We start from the raw sequence: 24652 nt of genomic DNA, 5'->3' as shown, positions 1-24652 counted from the left end.
TCAAAATATAAAATTCTCAGTAGTTTTCGAACGCGTTAAGAAAAACACACAAAATATTAAGACATATAAGAATTTTTAAGCAAAAAAACCAATATTTTTTGAAAAATCGTTTTTATATTTTTGTTGTAACTCAAAAACTAATAACCATATACTTGAAATTTTCACCCAGAATTTAGATTAACATCTTCTTTTCATGATGACATTTTCGAAATGTTTTGACTCTCTTTTTAGCTATTTATAACCTTGAGAAAATTTTCGAATTTTGCATTAAATATTAAATTAACAATAAAAACTTTTTCACTCAGTAAAAAAGCTCAAAAATGTAATGAGAGGTTCCTCATAAGTTTCTTTAATATCAGTTCAAAAATATTATTCATAAGCAAGAATATTTTTTATATGCATTTAAAGTTAAAATTCTAACAAAATTCATCCCGAAAATTTGAAAAAATTATTTTTCAGTTAGAATTTCATGAAAGTGTGTCTTTTAATAACTTATATAAAATATTTTAACAGAATATTCCCCAAAAAGTGCTCTACCTTTTATAACAACAATTTACCGGAAAGTTATGCTATTACGCTATTATGCCATGAGATTTTTTCGATTTTTATTAATTTTTTTTTTAACTATTAAAATTGATTATTTATACACAGATTATCCATAGAAAGACACAATGTCTCCGCTTAAAATCGTATTTTATATGCGATGTTTATCCATTACAATTACATACTCGACAACTACTGTATAAGTACAGTAGAGCGGTACCCACTTGTCCAATATTTTATATGTGTGGGTAAGTCCTGTATAAATGAATTAAATAATAAATTAAAATTGTTTGTTTTTTATTCATTAATTTAATTCTGTCTTTTAGTGTCTAAAAAAAATTAAAAGATAATGGTTTGTGGATGTAATATTACATTCAATACACCGAAGCAAAAATATTAAGAGGACGCTACCCACGCATTTGTTGTCTCCGTCTTACAGACGTACGACATAAAACATTTTCGTTCACTAGTTTCAATAGTGTGTTGTTAGTTTTGATATTAGAGTGAATTAAACTATTATCAATGTTTTATGTAAAAACATTATCTGTGCTTAAGCGTCGACGGATTTTTGGATACTTTAATTTTCAAGAGAGATATGAGCATTTATGATTTGCACATATTTAACATGCTTGCTTGAAAATGAAAATATCGAAAATCCACTGACACTTAAGCATAGATAATGTTCTTACCTAAAAGTTTGAAAACACTTAAATTTACTCTAATATCAGAACTAGCGGCACACAACTGAATGAAAAAGACGGAGACAACAAACGCATGGGTAGCATCCTCTTAAGTTATTTGTATATAATTTCCAAATCAAATAGAATATTTTTTTGTTTAGCGCATATAAAGAATCTATTTTTGAATTTCAATGATCCAGGGTCATTTATACATACATAGTATTGTAGTTAGTAAATAGTAAATTTTTATTATTTAAAATAATAAATTAAATAGTAAATTTATTCTAAAATATTTAACTTCTGAGTTATGATTATCTATTAATTAAATATTTTGACATACAATAAACCATTTATTGTGTTAAGCAATAGACAGGTTTATTTTTCCCAAAAATCGCTTTATCGTTTTTAGTCGAATTCGATAAGGGGCGTTTCTATTTTCCTCAAAACGTACCTTTTCATTATTTGTTATGGGGCTCTTTTCTTTTTTTAATTTTCAAATTTAATTAAAAGTTTTAAAATATGCAAGACGAATATTAAGTCTAATTTATAGAAATGACGGAAGTTAAACATATATAGACACCTACGATAATCCTATTTAGTTTAAAAGTTTAGTAATATTAAATACATTTTAAACTGTATTCAATCAATCAATGTTTTTTTTTTTTTTTATTACTTTTTAATCGGTATGAAGAAACCATTGAATAATAATAGTTTAAAAATGAGAAAAATATTACGCACTTATATTTTTAATTAATATTTTAGAATTTTTAGAATTTTTTTTTTACTAAAATCATTTATAAAACTCTTTTTTTAAACAAGAGAATTGTACAATCTGTAATTTAAAGGCTTACAATAAGCACAAGTGATAAAAGAATAATATAGAAAAGACGAAATAATAGGGTCGTAGTAATAAACGGGTTGATAATTACAATTATTTACAACAATTCAGACAGATTCAATAAGAGAAGAGACCGTCCATTGATGGGACTTCATGAATATATAAAACTCTTAAAATTATAAAATACATTAAATTTAAGCCATTTTAGAAAGTATATATATATTACTGCATCAAAATATACTTATATACAAACACAAATGTGTGGATTTTTTGATAATAAATGCGATTTAGCTGGTATTTCAAAACTTAGTATGCTATCTAACGGTTAAAAAAACCAACTACCAACATGTTTTTAGTTATAATAATAATCGTGAGACAGCACTGCAGTTTTCGTGTATTTCAGTAAAAAACATTTTATATTAAATTTATTATTTGGAGAATTTGGAAATTCAGATAATTTTGAGGTAAACAAACAACATAATAAATTATTAAATACTTAAAAAATAACTAAAAAAAAGTAATTGTAAAGTTTCATTCAAATTTGTATTCATATCATATAACAATTCTAATTTAAGGAAATTGAGTAAATAAAATTACATACGATTCATATTTATTTTTATGTCGTACTCATCTACTCGATGCACAATGATACACTTTAAACATTGCAGGATTTATGTGACATTACCTACAAGTTGGTATGTTAACTAGATTTACTTAAACCTTGACCAGATTAACATCAATATTCAAATTTAAAATTGACCTACATGTATTTTTTCCATTTGGTAAAAAAAGTATTCAGAATTAAAAATCCATTATTGAACTTAAAATATTAAAATCGATGTTTATGACTTTATGTCAACCATATTAATCATTTATAAATTACAATAAAATTAATGTTTAAATGAATTTACAATGAATAGAATATAGTCTGATATTAGAAGCTATTTTATTATAGGTAGTATATAAATGTTAATGGCGTTCACTTGTTATAATTCAAAATTAATCATAAAAATAACATCATTATAATTTAAATTAAATACATTTTTTTTTACTACAATATATTAAATATTAATAAAAGTAAAGTAAAAATATTAATCAAAATTTTTCGAATGCGTAATAGTAAGATAATACAATATTATTACTTTTCTAACAAAACGTGAGTTCTAAGAAATTCTTTGCTGTTCTTCGCTATCATAATAACATACATACCTATGTTATTCGATTAACTTCCAATTAGGAAAACAACACTATACAGCTAAATACTTGAGTATTAAGCCAACCAAATATCTTATTACAAACAAAAAAAAACAGGTAAATAGTAGAGCAAAATATACACCAAAAATAAGTATCTATATTGCACTTTTTTTGGAAAATTCTAAATACAATAAAAATTACTATACAATTCAAATTTTAAAGTATTATAACTCATATACCACATACATAGTATTTTTGTTAAAACAATCAATCCTATACACGTTCAACATTTCAAATAAATGTTATACTTTTCGATAATTTAATTTATTTATTTCAATTAAAATTGATAAGATACATTATAAGAACATTAACATTTGGCGGATAACAATATTTTACAGTGAGTCTAGCAATACGTCAACGGTATATAGAAACCACCAAATAAACATCATTTCGCAAATACTGAGTTATTCGAATGTTAGGAAGTTTTTTTATGGGCTTTTTATTTTTATTGCCGAACATTAAATTGTGTGGTCTAACTCCAGATGTGTTTAGTCTTATACTGTGCGTTGTGTATCAACACAATACCTACATAAAATGATTGTGATCAATTTACGATTAAAGTGATAAAGAATCACATGCAAAAAAACTAAAATAAAAAAAAACTCAGAAGAAGATTTAGTATTAAAGAACGATATATCTACATAAAGAATAAACCGACAATATAATAGACAGCGAATATGCCAACGCTGGCGTTTTTCTATATAGCAGAGGCACGCGGTATAAAATCGGTCGTTGGTCGTTTATACAATGAAACAACAACCGCATCTATATAAAAAAAATAAAGCCATGTGTACAGAAAAAAAATCAGAAGAGAAGAAAATCGGAAGACGTAAAACAAAAATAAGTAACATACACACTATTTTATCGACGTCTCGTACGAATGTGTATTTCAAACGACACGACGACTCACAAACGAACGGCGACCCAAAAACCTTACACTGTACCTATAATTTTTGTAGAAAAAACAACATAAAAACAGAGTCGTGTGTCAATAAACGTAATATACACTTTTCAAAATATAACCCTATTGTACATATTGTTATTATGTTATAAGGACAAATTTATATGGAAAAAAATACTACAATAAACACAGCAGTGTTATACTATTATTACATATTATTTAAACAATATATTAAACTTATATTATATAAATATATATTATATAATATACACCTAATATATTGTTACGAAGTGTTGTAGGAGTTATCCATTTAAATGGGATACACTAATTTTCAGTCGATTGTTGTTTTTGAAAAAAATATATTTATACAGTTAAAATTTTGAAGTATTTATAATATTACACAATATTTTAACAAAAAGTTTTATTTTATTCTATATTTTTATCAAAGTGATTTTTAGGTTTCATTTTGTAGTTCATAATCAGAAACAGAATATTGTTCTCAATTTATGTTGATGTATCACAGGGGCGGCTCCAGAGACATGGTGGAAGGAGCGAGTCATAATTTTCAAAAAACTTCCGATATTATATGTTTTTTTGTAATTTTATTTTTAACAATATACAATTTTTTAGAAATACGGTCTTTGGGCGCCGCTCCCCCCTCCCCCCGAAGCCACCCCTGACGTACCAGAATAGAATATTGAACCATTTTTACACAGCGTGATAACCCACAACGATACCTTTCGCCCTTTATTTTAACTTTAAATGTTAGTTAATAGTAACCCGTTTTCAATATTCAATATTTGTAGGTCAAACAAAACACTGAGCTTTTTATATTAAAATGAAAAAACTAAAAATGTAATGTTTTTTGGTAATAATATAGAGATAAATATTTAGTACTACAATAACATATATTTTTTTCAAAAATACAAAAATCTACTTAGAAAAATCAATGTATGCGGTTTAAATAGATTAACCTGTATATTTGTATTATAGAGGTAGGTATAACTACAAAACGGAAGAACGCGCGAACGTCGCCGCCGTGTCGACGCATTGCAGTCATTTTCCTTACGTCGTATACCCCAATCCATCATGTTTGAAGTGTTGTCGTCGTCGTCGTCGTAGTAGTACAGTTGGTCGTCACTACCACTGCCGCGGCCGACGTCGTCAGGGTACAAACACGGGGCGAGTCGTGTGATCGTTACGTGAGTATACAAAACGCGGTGGTGGCGACAACAACAACAACCTTGACCGTATAACACTTAATAATAAAATAAATAATAATAATACGATTGGCAGCGGCGAACCACAAACCCGGTGCGAATCGGAATTCCGAATTGACAACGTGAACACTCCGTATGCATGCGATATTATATTATGTAGGTATTACAATTGTATGATACCGAAGGGGGGCACAATATTATACGCAATTTTGGGGTGAGATTACTCCGTAATAGAACGCGACAAGAAAAAAATTAATCTCTCCTCCTGATCGAAAACTTTATATAATATGATTTTATTGAAAACAATATTTTACGAGTAAGTTCATTTTTTTTTCTGTCAACATACGCGTCGAGACCATTGTGTGCAATAATTTATTCGGTAAAAGCTCGATGATGTCGACTGCGTATGGGTAATATATTTGTCGTTGACACGTTTTATTATAATTCGTTCATATTATTATTAATTATAACGGACAAATCAGGAGTCCCGCGGGACGAGCGCGCCATGCGAACCGATACGATACGACAGCGTGACTGAGATCTTCAGCAATCGGCGCGCTCGCCGAGGACGAGGACTTTCCCACTGCGCGCTCTAAACTCTGTAACACGCTAACCACCATACATGACCGACGCCGCGGACACACACCACCGCATTATTATCCTTTTGACGTATAAGTACTAAGTATAATACATTAATACATATTAACATTAAAAAAAATCGACACACGAGGACGACACTATACGGCTTCTGATTGGCCGATGTATCCTTATCTTTATGGTCTGTCATCGTTTACACAAATACGTAACACAATTTGGAGAAATAGGTCTTCGACCGTGCCGCGATCTACAGTTTACCTTTGCTCAGTGTCGTAGGGATTTCTCTCTGGGGAAGGAGATTGGGGGTTAGTTAAGACTACAGTATATATATCAATTTATATAAATTAGATATTTTACATTGCGTTCGACAAACTCGCAAGCTTTTTTTCTGAGAAACGTTTATTTAGACGAAAGATGCAGCAAATCGGTGAAAATACCTCCGTACTTTTTTTTAGTTTTTCTCGAGTATTTTGTTAACTACTCTCAATATTTTGATTTTAACCCCGGGTTATAATTAAGCAAGTACTAACTAAATACAATTTTAATCTCCTTCTTTTTAGGTTCATTTGGGAACCTAAGACCATACTGTTACACAGCCAACCCTCCATCCCTCTCAGTCAATAGCCAGAATTCTCCAATTAATACCACCTCCCAGCTTTTCAACATTCTTTTTTTATAAGATCTTCTCAGTACCATACAAATATGTAATTAAAAATATTTATACTGAGGACTTAAGAAAATAAAGAATAATAAATATTTTAGTAGGTACTAGGCACCCTATGTATTATTTGCATTTACTCATGATGTTGAAATATCTTTTTACAAAAATAGGACATTTGGTTAACCAATTATTCCCAAAGTTATAACACTATTAAACATAAATATAATTTCTTACACAAAAATGTTATTGTAAAATCTAGAATTTAAAAAATGTATCTATACATCAATACATTTTTAAAGGAGTGTAAACCAGAAATTGGAAAATGAACGTCATGTTATACATAATGCATGTAATTAAAAATAATTTTAGAACTTGTTTTAAAAATATCCAGTTTGTTCAATAACATTTGATTATAATATAATTTTATTGTTTTAAACATAATATCATTAGTTTAATCTAGTTGATTAATATTGCTCAAACGTAATTTTCATACCCCACACTCGAGCACGCCCATGAATATTTTTATCAAATATTTTTCAAAATTTAAAATAATTTTTGTTTTTGGAGAAACATTTCATTTTTAATTTATTAATTTATTATTATAATTATTGGTTATTTTGTCATTATGCGAGTTTAATGGCTTCTATACATTTTTAATTAATTAATAATTATTATGCTGAATATATTATGCTTATCTAGATTCTATGTATAGTGACACATATATTAGATAAACCTTTTACGGATTATTTTCATTATGCACGGCTCTAGACATGAATATTGTAAAATAAGCATATTTTTTGGTTGCTCAGATGTTTTATTTCTTAGTAAGCTACGTTTGTTTAATTTTAAGTTCAAGTGAGTTATCTAATCTAAACAATTTTTATGCAATTTTATCGATTACTACGTTTATAATGCAGTTTTGCAGCTATTATGATAAACTCATGAATATAAATACTGAACTAACCACGTGTCAATAATATCTTCAAATTATACATCTAAAGATTCAATTATACATGGTAATGTTGTATATAACATTAAGTAACACATTTGTAAACTTAAAATAAATGTTTAATTTTTTATAATAGATTATTATGATACGAATCATGTTTATAAAACTCAATTTTTATTTTAAATACATTTTGGGTATAATGCATACTATTGCATATTTAAACACGAACAATTGTATGATATGTAAAGGAAATTCATATCATATCATATCTATTTAAATAAAAAGGCTGGCTGCCGCGTCATAATATTGCAATGATAATTTCATATTTAAGTCTATGATAAATGCTATTTATTTATTAGTAAGTATCACTATAAAAAGTAAAATCCATTGTCTCACTGAATATAGTTTAAAATAAAAAAATGTTTTCGACCTCGTTAGTTTAGAAACTATTATTTCTTCATACAATTGCCTATTATGGCATATTATAACAAAATCAAATGCTCCTTTTACTATTATAGAATTACTGCATATAAATCTTGGACATTTAGGCACCTAGTCAAAAGAAAAAATGTAATAAAATAATTCAAGAAAATCGAAGAAAATAGAATTAATTACGAACAAATAATAACGAAATAAATATAAACCGAGGAAGACAGTCTGGTGTCTGCTGTCTAATATAGGGTGGTGTCGAGTATACCTCACCATTGAATAAGTCTTTAAATGATTCTGAGGAGAAATGCTATATCAGCCTCCATATTTTCTATGGATAGTTTATAATTTATGACTTGTATATTAGGTTAGTGCGAGTTGCATAATAAATCATAATGAATCAATAGTTACCTTATGTTCCCTTAGACATGAGTTAGTGGCTCATGATTGGTCTAGGTATACAATTAATTAAATTTGTATGTATCCCGGCATTATAGTACAGTAAGCATAGTCTGAAGTTATTTTTCCCAAATACATCGCATATATTGCATAATAATTAATAATTGTTAAAATATTATACTATATCATAATATAGGTATTGTAATAATAATTAAAGTCAATATCAATGTAAAAAGCAAAATGATATAAATAGCATAGAATTGGTCTAAAAATGTTGTTTATTTCATTGTGAATAGAAAATAATAATTTGGGTAATAGCCGAAAAGTTTCTAGTACCTACGATTAAAATCTTATAAATTACAAAAAATAAGTAAAATCGTTAAAGGAAAGATTACAATAAAATACTATTTTATATTTAGAAATCTAATTTCGTCAAAATTTGAACTTCAAAAGTAGGTACCTGCAAAAAAGGATTACAAGCGTTTCTTTGAAAAATGACTTTTTGGACTAGAGATGAAACTTCGTGAAAATACCTCTTCGATATAGGTACGTATTATAGAATTTTAGTATCCCTGAGATAACAATTATTTAATTTGCTACCAGAAACAACCCTCAATGTTGAAAATTGAAGCACTTCCATTGCTTCAAAATGTGACGAAAAACACGAAAAAAAAACATTTAATTTAAAAACAGTAGTCATCGCTCCGGTTAGAATCTTAAAGTATCAGAACAATTTATTACCGTCAACTAATAATGACTGGTGTATACACTAAATAGATCACTTGACAATCATTTAAACAAATATAGAATTAGTTATTAATTATTATATACTACTGTCAAAAATAAGTGTAAAAGTGTAATTATCTTTTACAAATATTTTTGTATAAAGAGTAAAAAATAAATAGTTGGAATTTTATAAAAACTGTCCTGTATAACTATAAATGTACTATGCAAAACAAATTCCATTAAAAATCATTTTTACCACCTAAATATAACCAATTGTAATCATTTATTTGATTTATAAATGGTTAATATAATGTATTAATGTTGCAATGAAACTTTCATTCAATTTTTATAAAAATAAAATTGTCCTCAGTAAGAAAACTACACAATGTTAATTACTACGTGATTTAAATCAAGAATAAACAGGAGAAACCATGTACTTAAGAGACTTTTACACGAAAAAAAACCGCTCACTGGAGATACACTTAGTAAGTACCTTTATCATTATTTTTCCCCAGTACTGTTTTATATGAAATTGTTGACATGAAAATGTAATAGAAATCCCCGGTTAGAAAAAATTAATTTTATTCAAAACAAGACACATTTTTATAAAAAAAAAAAAAGATAGCAAATTAAAAATACAAAAAATTTAATAAATAAATAAACATAGTGATGTCCATAAAAAAATTGATATATTTTCGCCGTTGCACAGAAAAACACTGAATCATAAATGCATTTTTGGTAGCCATAACTAAAACGCGAAATCGTTAAGAAAGTAATTGAATAACAAATAGCCGATATAAGAAAATTACAAAATGACAATTAACCGATACAACTGAATACCGATTTTATTGTTCGTTATTAATTATTATGGCAACTGTAAAGTCAAAAATAAATTCTGTCAGAAATAATATATTTTGTATCCAGACAAAAAACATATTATACAAATCCGGTGTTAGGCAATAGTCTCGTTCCATGGTGATGATAGGAAAAAGAAATTTCAAAAGCCACCCTCACTTAATTAATCAATTTTTTGAAACACTTCTCTCTAATTTTATTATCAATAAATAGGGATACCTACACTTTTCAAGCTCTACTAAATCACATATAATCCACGGAAAAAAATAAAAATAATAGATATTAAAAATAAACATCATTTTAAAACCACTATGTTTCTAGATGGGTTTAAAATATAAATGGCAATACAATTTTAAAAAAGACAGAATACTTATTAAATATCACAATTTCTAATCAAATGCGAGTTTGCCCAATTAACATTCTGAAATCTAGAGAAAATTTGGAAGTGGAAAATTCCACTGATCGCCCTTAGATATAACTCTAAAATCTTAAAGTGTGTAAAATAAAATTCAACAGTTATATTCTTAATTACTTTAATCATAATCTTTTTTTTATTTAGATTTTAGATGAAATAAGATTACTTAAAACTAAATCATTTTAGTATTAAATATTAACAGTCTAAAATTATGATTGATAGGTAACATTAAATATATAAAATATTAATGAACCAATAAATAAATGTGAATTCTTATTAAAAGCATACTATACTTGTTACCTTACAAATTTCCAACATAACAAAATTGAGCTCAGGAGAACCAATTTTGTGTTGTTAACTTTTATGTTAGAAAAAAGGATTGTTTAAAATTTCAAAACATATTATGCACCTTTTAAATCTTGTGCCTGTGGCAAATTCCAATTACCCCCCCCCCCCCTTTTAATCCGACCCAGCTCTGATCAATATAATATAGGTACACAAATGTATACTTATTTTATTTAGTTAATTACCTAAAGAATTAAATGATCACTGCTTATTAGAATAATGGATAAATTTCCAAATAGATGAAATTTGTTTAAAATTAGATATTGTATTACCCAAGGTACATATTTATTTTCAAAATGACAAATTTATTTTAAAATCTAATTTTTATATTATACTTTAAAACAATTGATTAATGGCCCGAATTATTTTGAACTTAATACTTAATTAAAAAATAAAAACAAAAAAAAACAATAGTGTTTTACTTACCTCTAGTTTGTGGATGATTCATTAAAATAGCTAATGGGCATTCGTCATCATCAAGTATGTATTCCCTATTATTGTTGTTGAGTATTTCCTTATTTTCTGAAACTCCGTTGTTTAATCCGGAGTTATTTTCATTCAATGCTATTGCATTGTTTACCTATGATAAATTATGATTAACTATTAGTAAGATAAATTATATGAATAATTGAAACACATAATAATTTTATTATTATACCTGAACAAGACAAAAATTATGAGGATCCATTTTATCCAGACCATATTTAGCTAACATTTCTTTAACAACTTGTTGGGCAGTATCTCTAATTGACAATAATAGAGTTTTATATGGCACATCTCTACAAAGAGATTCACCATAAATTTTGAGAGTACCACCTGTATCAGGACCACCATCTTTACTTCGAAATGCTTGCAATTTTCTTTCTAATTTTTGTTGACGTCGGCGTCGCATAACTGCTTCTGGATTAGAGATTGATCGAGTGAAACTTGTTTCTGGTAACTCTAAATTAAATTAACCATAAATTAATTTTTATCTTAACAGATAATACAAAAACTCAAAAATTGTGTAACTATGTTTAAAATTGTAATCTGTAGCACATTTACATTTTATAATTATTACTAAATAATTTTCAGAACCTTTTTTAGAGGTGCAGCAAATAAAAAGTTACATTCTTTTTTCCCATTATAGCAATAATCTCATCAATTAGTGATATTTCACACTGGTCCAATTTAAAAATCACCATTGTTAAAATTTATTTATTAACATGAACATTATTTGTACTAACTTTAATGCACAGTCTATGAAGAAAACATAGATAAACCACTGTATTCATAGGCAGTATACGTATGACATTTTATTATAATAGAAGTAATAAGTCCAAAAAAATAAAATTATAATATCATTATTGTATAGGTCCATTGCCGTTATGATGTTATTCCGTAAAATGCGATTGGTGGGCACTCGAACATACCAGCATTTGTACACCTTGTGCTATATTTATTATTTAAGTAGTTCTACATGATGTAAACCATATCAGATCAATAACGAACATTACATATCTAACTGACTTAATAAAAAATTACAGGACTTGAGTAAATAATAAAATATTAATAAAGTACCATTGTTACATTTATTAATGTGGCAATATTTTAACTATTGTTTGTTTAAATTATTCATTAACCTTTAATATTCTTTATTGATTTAGAACCTACAATCACAGTATCATGTTATCTATGAAAAATAGATTGTATAATATGCAGTGAATTTGACAGTTATAACAAAAATTAATGTAACTATTATCAAAATGTAATAATTATTAAAAAGTCATAGTAACCAAAAAGTACCAAAATAAATAATAATACAAAAAAAATTGTTATTTTACTTTACACAAAAATGTACAATTATTATACCTGTGTATAGTTTTTCTGCAACACCGGCATCATTCTCATCATTAGGGCTTAAGCCATGACTTTTAGCGCGATTAAGTTTTTCTTGCTTTTTCAGCTGTTTCTTTTCTCGTTTTGATAGCTTTCGCTTAAAACTAGATCCCGCTTCTTGGAATGTTCCAGCAGGCATCTTAAAAAAAAATATTTAATTCGTTTATTAAAATATATTAAGTACGTATGAGGTATGACTAGGTACTTATACAGTTATGAGTTATGATGAATAAGTAATATAAAGTAGGTGTAATATAAATATTAAAAAAAATATATTTACATTGGTTTTTTCATCTATCCGGCGTAGTAAGAATCTGCCTTCACGATCGTCTTTATGCCAGTTCAACTGTACTAATAATGGTTTTTCATCGACGCCCAGTTTTCTTTCATCTATGTGAACAGAAAAATTTAAATATGAAAGTTTAACAAATAAACGTGTATTTAATAAAATATATAATACCTAGGTAATAATAATTTTATAAATGTATAAAAATTAAAAACACAAGAGTTACCTCCGTTTTCATGTATTTCGTATAAAGCATACTCTGGAACAGATAACATCCTCATATCGGGTCGGAATTTTTCAATAAGGGTTTCGATAACTGCTTGTGACGTTGCGTCTGATGCAACACGAATGCACTTGGTAGCAACTTTTTGTCCCGTACCAGGTTCTTGGAAGTAAAACCTCATTACACCGTGGAAAAGCAATTCCTGTAATTAAAAAATAACATAGTAAAGCTATTTGGTGGGAAATCGTTAACATTTAATGTAAGAAGTTTTATGTCATTATATTATTAATGTAGGTACCCATATTATAGGTATGTGGGTAAATGTTACGAACACTTAGAAATGCGTCATCGCGGCACTCAGTGGTTCCCAACTTCAAACAATGAATCATTACCATGCCACATTACTCATATTATTATCATTACTAGGTGTAAAATGATATTCTTAATAAACCACAGTTATTTATTAATTAATTTTTTTTTTAAATGTGGAATTTTGTAAAATTAAATAAGTAGGTACATGTGTGTAGTACATACATATACATACATATACATACATATACATACATATACACACATACATTATACATAAACACATACGTACATACATACATACATACATACATACATACATACGGTAACTTTTTCAATACTATTAAACTGATGGGAGAATACGACACCATAACTATTGTTTCAATGAATGCAACATTATTTTATATATACCTACAAAAACCACCTGCCTACAGTTCCCACGGACATACTCAGAGCGACAAAGTACATTACAACTCCACTCACAACTCGCTAGTATACAGACTAATGATAAGACTGCTGTGTTACTGTATCAGTGTGTAAAACAAAAAATTGTCATATTTTAACATAATTGTTATTAATGTAGAAATTCAAATAAATGACAAATATGTGTTTATTGTTTGATTTGATAAGTGTAAAACAATTTTTTATATTAAAATCCCGTAGAATCGTATTATATATTATGCTACATGAATTGTTTAGTCATATTTATATATACTTTTAACATCAGCCATATCTTATTCCAATATTTTCAAAAAACGTATAATTACATACAAAATATCAAAACACAAGGAACTATACAACAATCGTACGTTATACTTATATGGTTAAACTAAAACGAAAGCCAACATTTTTATTTTATACATTGATATACGATTATTATATTTGATACGAATCATAAGTCAAGTACTAGGCTAATTTATTGATACCAAAAAAAATTAATAAAAATTGTATTCATCAACAAATTCCAGTGATTATAAAATATAATTTATGTGGGTGTATTCAAAGTGTTCAAACTTTAGTTGAACACAATGCTGTGGTTCAGTTCCTAACACAATGATAAGTATTTATAAATGATTACTTACAATGAAATATTTAACAGTGCAATTTTTTTAAATATTATTCTGATCGGATTACTAATAAACACATACAATGCTGAGTCAGTATTTCTAGGATACATTATTTCTATATATGACTCAATTGACAATATAAAAAAATGAGCAGAACACACTTAGCAAAATAAAGTAAAAGTAATGAGATTATTAAAAAATACAAAATGAATTTAAAATGAATTCAAATTTATAAGTTTAGTTTAGTAATAGACGTATAATATAATATGTCTATAATTAAAAATAATTATTTATCCATACAAATTAAAACAAATAAAAACTTGTATCATTTTTTATATACAGTCGAATTGTTCATAAAAAATATTTTATCATCTTTGATAACATTTTACATTTCCTTATGCATTTTAAAACCCGGATAAGCAATTTTATAGTATAAGATAAACTGAACAGTTAAAAAAATACTGTTACAGCAAGTTCCTTGCACTTGTAAGCACGTAGTTATTGCTTGCAAGTACAAGTATAGCACACGCCATATTGAACTATCGACAAACAATCCAGCCAAGTATACTACGTTTACGACAACAATTACGCAACCTTGCTAAACTTCGACGTAGAAGAATGCGACAAGGTTAGGGAGTACACAAATACTACTATCAACAATGCAATTCATAGTATTATGAATTATATTTCGTTTCTCTTTACTGTGTCTTCAAATACTATAGAATGTGACACATCATTGGAAATCAGAACGTTGTACACAATGAGTGTGTTCAATGAAATTAATATATATATATATTATGTTTGTAAGTGTGTGTCTATGTTACATACGCACACACAACCACGTTAAATCGGATGAATGACCTGAAACGTGAATATATAGAATGTCTCTTTCACCGTTGTATTTATCCATTGAAACTTCTCTGATAATAATTAACCGTGGAGGTTCCGCGAGCAAATCCCGGTCATCTTCATGCCAACGTGGAATATAGTAGTAACATAAAAAACGAACTGGTTGACTATAGTTGACCAATGCGGTAGCAAATTAAAATCATGTTGATATTATATTTAAGTTTTTCTATCTTAAAATAATTTAACTCGGAACTATGCACAATTCAATACAATTGAAAAAGTATAAAATTCTTGTAATTAAAATAATTAATCACATTTATTTAAGTTGACATTTTAAACAAAATTAAATTGATTGTTTATAATGTACATAGACTGTACAAACGTAATTTATATCACAGACAGTATATGTTTAAGAAAAACATAATATACAGCAATGCATATGATAACAACATTACTCATTAGCCCACTAATTTAAATAATACCTAAATGGCTAAATCATCATATTATCAATTGCATGTTTTTAATGACTTTTTACAAATATAATCCAATTTCAAACATAAAGTTTATAATAAATAATCTATACATAATACACATATTTAATAATATATATATATATTATTTAATGTATTCGTCTTACATAGGTATTACACATTTTACTATTAAAATAAGATGAAATATTGTTTTTACTTCTATAAGTCCACAATATTACAATAATTCATATTAATAATGTTCTAATTATTAGTAATGCAATTGTACCAAAATAAATAAATATTAATAAACTAAGTATAATAATAATATCTAAGTGATATCCTCGAACCACGAAAAATCCTGACTCCTGAGGATTATGTAGTCGTGCAGATCACTACTACTATAGGCGCCACGAGGACATAATATCATCCTAACTAGTACTTCTTTTTGATATGTAAATTAATTTAAGTAATTTTTATGCATAAAACTAACTAGAAAAAAAATTATTTCCTTTTTGAAAATCTCTTAAACAAAACTTACAACTGCCAGAAAATAATTATCCAAATGTTTATTAAGGGATGTCAGCGCACTGTTTGTTTTATCTATCTGGCCCACACGCAACATACATAGTAAACGAATTTGCAGAATTATTTTTTTTTTGTATTTGAGTAATCTTAGAGTAAAATCGCTCATTACAAAAGCGACACATCGTGTTTGAATATGGCCTCAAAGCAAATTAAACATTGTTTAAATGTACAAAAAATGTTTTGTACTTTGAAAGTTTAATTCAAAGTAAAATAATAACAAAATATAAAACCGATATGTCATACCCTCGAAAATATTATCCACTAGAAATTTACTAACAAGTGATTTTACTTTAAGACTACTCGAAAATCATAAAAAAAACGATTTTAGGTGAAAGCGTTTTATCTACGTTGCGCTGACATCCTCTTAAATTAAACATCAAAGATATTTGCTGTAATGTTTCTTACATTTTCTATTTCTTAGCACGATCGCTTTTATAAATTGCCATGTTAAAGCACTATTATTTATATAAGCAACAGTAAGAAATAAAGGAGATAAAACTGAAAAAAAATTGAGAAAACTATTACCATTACAACAATCTTACAAATCTTACTTGAATTCATTTAAATATAAATCATATGGTGTGTACAAACCAACCTAATATCATAGAGGTTTGGTAAAATAATAGTTTAAGTAATAATTTTAATGAATAATCTGCCTAAGTTTGAGAGTACAATTTATATTTGTATGGGTAATTTGTCAAATTTACATTTTATGATCTCCAGAAAAAGATGTTTTTTTTTAAATAATTCAAAAATTTAAATACCTAGCTTGTAGGTAGTATTAACAACTCTTTTTCAATATAATCGTAATGTCAATACAAATATTTTTAAATGATTGAAAAATTATATTTATTCAATTAACGAACTATTCACGAATACTCTCCTAAATTGTAAATTAATATACACACTATATATACAATATACATGTGTAGTTTATATAAATTATAATATATTATTTGTCAAATTTACTTATTGCACCGTGAAGGGCCACCAATTTTAATAAATAACATACATATATAATATTAATATATTATAGTCTATAGACTTTGTACATACAAACACCCGAATTACATTATTTTATATGGAAATCTACATACACATTTTTTTTATGAATAGAAAAAAAGACTATAAAGCACGTGCTATTCAAGAGGCCAGATGTCCGGTTGAAATAAAAAGACTCCGTTACAGTATAAATAATTTACTCGAGAAAAACTACTTATAAAATTAAGTTCTTTTTTACTGATCTTAAAACAAATGTGCATACTAATACATATATTTTTAGCTGCATATTTTCCTCAAGATAAAATATCTTTAAAAACCAATAAAATTATACTTATTCATAAACAAAGGTTAAATAAATTATAAACAGATACGCCAAAAACAGTATTTAAATTTATTGTATAAATCAAGACTAATATATAAATGTCAAAATCCTTTTAATCACTATGTAATACATTGTTCATCATTGCCTACACGTCATTATATATATATATATATAATACATTCAATTTTAAGCTTTAATACAAACTTTTTGAAAAATCCATAACTTGAAAATTGGTTTAAAATCGGGTATATTATGGACAAAAAATATTTCATCCTTCAAGTATAATATAAAGTATTTATCATCAATGGTACTACGAATTAACATTTTTCAAAAGATACATTTTTAATATAAATATCAAATCATCAAATGTTCAGATTCACATTGCAATAATACGATGTTTATACTAAATGTTTTAAAGTTAATTTCTGGAAGCCTATAATAAATTACGAAAAATAATAAAGGGTTGTTCTGCTCCTTTGCACACCCTACTCTATCTGTTGTGGATACTTATTCCCATGCGTCAGACCGTAAAATGTATACAATATATAGGTACCGTAAATAAAACTTCAACATTCAAAATAAAACATTGCCTTTGATAGACAATGTATTGTTTTTAAATTTACAATTAACTATAATAACGACAATTCTTAACGACCGTCAACGATATTATACGCTTACGATGACTCTCAACAAAGTAAGATTCAAAGAGTTGATGATATGAGTAGAATATTAACTTCACATTTTATAATCTTAACACTATATTTTAAATTCAACACCGAAAATTATATTTGATTCATTAATTTATAAATTTAATTTACCTCATTTGGTTCAGAAAGTTCAAATAGATCCAGTCGATTAGCATTCCATTGTTGAATAACGCTCCTCAGAGCCTCCCGTTCTTCGTGCCTTTTCATGGCCATAGTCATTTCAGGATTCATGGTAACCTAAAAAATTGTTAAAGCTATTATATTTCACAGATAAAAACAAAGGTGGGTACTTTTGTGTGAAACAATGCATACGTATAATATGATCTTCATTATAAGGGTTTAAAACATTATTTTTTTTTTAGAATACATAATGTATTACGTAGGCTATTGTTATAACGTGAACCTATTACACAAGTATAATAATATAAGGTAAATCTATACCAAACAAAATACTCATATTTTATGTTTACGTTTATGGATGATAGGTAAATTAATATTGTATTATTGTAGTAAATTATTATTTTTTCTTTTAACTAATTTTCCTACGATAATAAATTAATCACTTCTATTAAATAACTTTGACAAACGTTGTATAAACTTAACTCACTTAAAAAATAAATTGCACATAGACATGACTTAACCAACCTATGAATGTAATTTATAGAGACTGATAAAAAACCGAATCGTATATTCGTATGACACTCACATTATTTGTTACACAAATAATCACGGGTCCTTATGTTTCCAAAGCACTATTTCGAACAGGCCCTGTAACACCTTTCCAATGTATGCAATATACAATATTTATATACAGCTGATTTCGTTCACGAATAGGCAGGACTTAAAAATTCAGGTCTCAATCAAAAACAAGGCAACTGTTGGTTTATCAACAATAGGTATGAATAGTAAAAAAGATGTTATAACCAACAACACCACCAGAAGACAAATTATACCTGCAAATACATTATATAAACTGTATTATAAATACTAGACAAATATTTGCATCTATTATTTATTTATTTTTTAGGTAACAATAATAAGTATTGAAAATAACTACATAAACTATCTTTTAAGTTAAAAAAAATAATTATAATTACCTACATAATATGTATTATATTATAATGATAATACTATGATATAAAATACAAACGAGTGAAAAATAATTTAATCTAATGACTTCAGATATTTAGTAACACATTAGAAAATTAATGACAGACAAAAAATTAAAAGTAAATGGCCTTAAGAGGGCCTAACGAAAAAACCAGCCTGTATATGTATAACAGAATCTTAACAAATCTTAACGGTTCTTTATTGGTGTGGCTAGAAACAAAACCCAGAACTGAAGGTATGCCATTATTGTCACGTCGTATTGTAACGTATTGAAGTGACGAAACGATGATCATACTTTGTGTTACCAAATTCCGGTACATTACATATGTGCAGTGTGCACACATCATTGTGTTATGCCGCGTGTGACAAGAATCCCAATTGCTAAGAAACATAATATAAAGACGAAAAACCTAAATATACATCAGGTATTATATCGATATTATGTATAGTATACATGCTATACATTATATTACGGTAAAAGTATGAGTACCAATAGAACCTAGGTTTCACAGTATTCGTAATCTTACTGTAACATATATAAATATAAATAAGATATATAATATTTAAATAATAAATAATAGAATAGTTTTAACGTGGCAACATTAAAAAATATTACGTATGGCTATTTAATTTATTCATTATTTCAATACATTGAATATTTGTTACTACATATCATGAAAACTATACTATAGGTTTTTAAAAATATTATACATTACTTCATATTATAATATTAATCCAACATTCTAATAGGTAATTTTATCTAATAGACCATTGTTGTATATTTCAATTTCAAATAAGTTCATTTTCTAATAAAAAATTTTGCTAATAATACCTAGTAATAAATAGTAATTAGTAGCGTACTATTTAAATCAATGATAACAGTATACTCAATGAATATTATTACTGTACATTGATAAAGGATTGTCTTAACATAATAAAATAGGTACATATTCATGTATGGACGTTTAAGCAGGTGTATGCTATGTATTATGCATGTTTAATATGCTTTTTCTTTAAGAGGACACCACACCCGCATTGTCACAGTCGTACAAGTGCGAAACATTACAAAATGTACATTCAGTTCAGCAGTTCCACATTCATTTGTTAAGTTAGACGTTTAGTCTTCGTATATATATTAGAATGAATTGCCCTATTAACATTAATCTAAAGTTAACGTCGTTGTCTGTTTTTTCGATATTATAAATTAAAATATCGGAAAACATTAAACGGAGGCGGCATAACAAATGCTGGTGTGGCATACTCCTATTAATTATTTTTCATACGTAATTTTAACATAAATTTTTTTAATATTATTAATTTAAGAGTGTCTATTGAAAATATATTAGCTAGGTACCTATCGCACAACAATGAAAATAAAATAATAAAGTATCTAAATGTATTCATTTAATATAGGTAAGTAAATCAATAGTAAATTGTAAATACAATATAAATGTTTTCCCTAGAAATTATATTTGGTAGCACTTAAATAGTAATTCTAAACTAAAATCAAATTAAATATGATAGATAGGTACTACAGAGTCATTAATTTATGTTCCTATATTTGAACATAATCAGGACATAAGAAATGCAAAAAAAAGTGTCAAGATTTTGTTTTAGTATCTCTGGCACATAAATTATATGTACACCTGATAAACAAGTTGTATCTCGTGATTAAAATGTAATACTATAGTTCGGTTTCAAATTTTAACATACCTGGTATAAAACTATAAATGTTTGACTATAGCTAATTCAAGCCCACGAACAATATACTAAGAAATTAAGATAATCTATTCTAAAGACTAGTTACTAAGCTGGCGTTATAAATTATAACCAAAATTACTATTGAAAGTTATCAATTAGGTATAACTTATAATTATTTATAACTTTCAATGATCTAATTTAACTACAATTCTTTTAAGTATAAAAAATAAACACGATACTAACTTCCAAAAAAGTATTAGATGAAGGTAAGTCATTAGAAAAGTGTATTATCTAATCAACTCCAATATCAATTTAAACAAACTTAAGTTTTCCAATGCAAAAGTCAAATATATTAGGTATAGTGAAGATATTGTGAATCTGGCTAGAAAATTTCCGACAATACTTGATACAAAAATACATAACAAATAAGAATAAAATATTAATTTTGGCGATAACTGTATAACTTTAAAATAAGTAAAATATCAAGTAAGCTTTAATTTCAAATCCTAAAAATTCAACGCCAGCATATTCTATTATAGATACTCCAAAATTGTGTTTGGTGATTGAAATTTACATTTTTTTCAGTAAAACACGTTGAATAAAATAAAGTCAATTTTTTAACTTGAATGATCAACAAGAAGTTATTAACACTGCAGTAAAACAATTCTGATGTCAACGTGTTTGTTCTGCTCTTAATTGACAAATAAGGCCAAATCAATTCACAAACTTGAACACCAATTTATATCACAGAATATTAACTAACATGTTATTATGTATGTATGATATATTAAGAGCAGAATAATTATTATTAATAATTAAAAATAAAATAATTTGCAGATATTAACACGATAGTATCACGCCCACATTCCAATAAAATATCAATTATGCAAGTCTCGGTGAATATATTATGTTATTCTGATAAATATACTTCCGTCAAATAATAAATTTAATACTTAATGAACAATGGTATCCGATAATATAGAATAAATTAAATATTGTTAACAGCTCTATAATAATAACATATTAATATGTAATACACAATAAACTCGTCGTATTGTATAGTGTACATAGTACATATAATTATAATACATTAATATTTTTTTTTTCATACTATATATTATACTAAAACAAATAATCAAAACGTAAAAACAATTTTATTTAGAAATAAATTATAGGCAAAAATAGACGTCAGTTATATTAAACCCAACATTTTAATAGATTATAGTATTGAATTAAATTTTGTTCAACTGATCTAAACAAAAAAATATATTTTACTAGTTTTTTCTGTGATAAATCAAAATAATAAAATTTAATAATTAATACCATACACCCTACCTAACACATTACAAAGGTACCAATAAACTTAACTCAATATATGGAACACGTGTATTAATCAAAATATGAGGCTAATAGGAAGTCATCATATGCATTTCGAATAATAGGGAAACATAATGAAATGTTATGTTATTAACGAAAAATGTTATTATCATCATAATATTAATGTTAAAAATTTAATAGGAATGCATATAGGCACGTGTAGGCACATTTTACACATACTATGAGAATCATAGTACAAGATACGCATTACATGCATTTAGTTCAGTGAACCAATACCTAACATACGGAATAAAAACAATTTTAAAGAGAATTATATATCAAAAATAAAAACGATCAAAAAACAAACAACTATTGACAAAACCAATATATACTTCAGTGCTGGTAATGGTACTTCAAGTATTGTTCTAAGAATTAATAATATTTTAATTTGGCATGATACTCTGAAGTTCTAATATTATATCAGACCGCGATCGTCCGAAGCAACAGCTGTTATTATCGCACAGAACAATTTCATTTTAATAATATACGAAATATATAGAGCGTCGAGGACCGGACAAGCGCAGAGTGATACCTTATACATAATGTATAGTAATCACCAATAACCCATTACCGTTATTGTACGCAATGATTCCAACACACCGTATTGAATACCGTACCATATAATATAATAATATTATTATTATATACTTTTAGTGTTATACACTAATGTTGTTGCACTATGTTATTCCTGGTGCAGACGGGAAGATAAATGAAAAAAAAACACTAGCGTATCATCGCGTACATAAATTTACGATGAAAATGTGTTACGGAACATCGCCGCCACAATGTGTCTGGTCTACCATGGCGACCGGTCTGCGAAGAAAACGCATCACGCATTAAGATCCTACATAATATTATTATTTATTAATATTATTATTATTACAACCACGACCTACATCATATTAAAATATACTATTTATTATAGGAGGGCATTGAAGGCCTTAGAGCAACCACAAAATTCACAATTCCCCTCCCCTCAAAAAAACCGTTTGACTAATAACTACGTGATATGGAAACAATTTATTACCATTTGAAAATTGTACAAAAATTAATTTTATCTTTAGTTTAGGTACAGTATAAATAGAATACTGAAGTATAAGTTATAGGTATCAATTTTTAAAATTTTATTTTATTTGAATGCTAGCTTTTCCCAGGTATCATATAAGAAATAAAAACATTTTTTATTTACTTTTCTTTTATTAATTGTAATTTATATTGTATTTATTTATTTATTAGAATAAACGCCATGCGGCTTTTGAGGACGATATTAGCAGATCTTATAAAAGGTTATAAATTAAATAACAGAAACAATTGAAACAAAGTATATAGGCACCACGCCAAAGAGGGAGGGACGAGAGAGGGTTAGATGGCCCGGCCCCTCCCCCCATTGAAAAATGTAACTGAGTACCGAAAGTCAAAAGTTATTTTTTTTTAAATATTGATAGTTTGAATAAACATTTCGTAGAGTATTTTGATAATTTTAAAATTTAAAATATTTTTACCATGGTCAAATATAGGTATATGGCGTATCAATGCACCAACATGCAACGTTCAGCTATTTTTAAATAGGTAATCATATTGTTATACTAGGTTAGGTATTAGTTTATTACCTACATTTAGATACCCCGTGGTTATATAATATCATGTTAGCATGTTACTATATTATCTATTTATCAATGCGTTTTATTTTATAGCATTTAAGACGCTTTATTACATAACGTAAAATTTTAAGTTACCCTTTTATATGCCTACTCTACAATACAATACGATGACTCGATGTATCAGACATCATCATGTGTATTGAGTTGTACTATTATACAAATAGTATTTTAAAACGTTGTTATTTACCTTAAGAGTTCATACATGTCATATTATCTATTTAGAATTTAGAATACTTAAATAAAACTACCGAGAGTATTTACAAAACTTAAATGTGTGCTACTATAGTAATGTA

At 26.8% G+C, this 24652-nt stretch overlaps 1 protein-coding gene across 4 annotated transcripts in view; it reads right to left on the bottom strand.

Annotated features, from left to right (window-relative positions):
* LOC111040996 (afadin) overlaps nt 1-24652 on the bottom strand; it is a 62406-nt gene that overhangs the window by 28838 nt on the left and 8916 nt on the right. For 3 of the 4 annotated variants that reach the window (XM_022325120.1, XM_022325118.1, XM_022325119.1), the window contains exons 2-7: nt 18622-18747; nt 13203-13401; nt 12971-13080; nt 12664-12829; nt 11471-11754; nt 11239-11392 (exon numbers count right to left, since the gene is read on the bottom strand). In XM_022325120.1, the coding sequence (XP_022180812.1) occupies nt 11239-11392; nt 11471-11754; nt 12664-12829; nt 12971-13080; nt 13203-13401; nt 18622-18741 (1033 nt within the window). In that variant the 5' untranslated portion in view covers nt 18742-18747. Of the gene's footprint in view, nt 1-5285; nt 5323-11238; nt 11393-11470; nt 11755-12663; nt 12830-12970; nt 13081-13202; nt 13402-18621; nt 18748-24652 lie in introns of those variants that run through there. The other variant, XM_022325121.1, reaches the window with a different exon arrangement.

This window comes from Myzus persicae, unplaced genomic scaffold (assembly GCF_001856785.1).
Source record: "Myzus persicae strain clone G006 unplaced genomic scaffold, MPER_G0061.0, whole genome shotgun sequence".
Taxonomy (NCBI): Eukaryota; Metazoa; Arthropoda; class Insecta; order Hemiptera; family Aphididae; genus Myzus; species Myzus persicae.
This window is presented reverse-complemented; position numbering and strand designations above follow the sequence as displayed.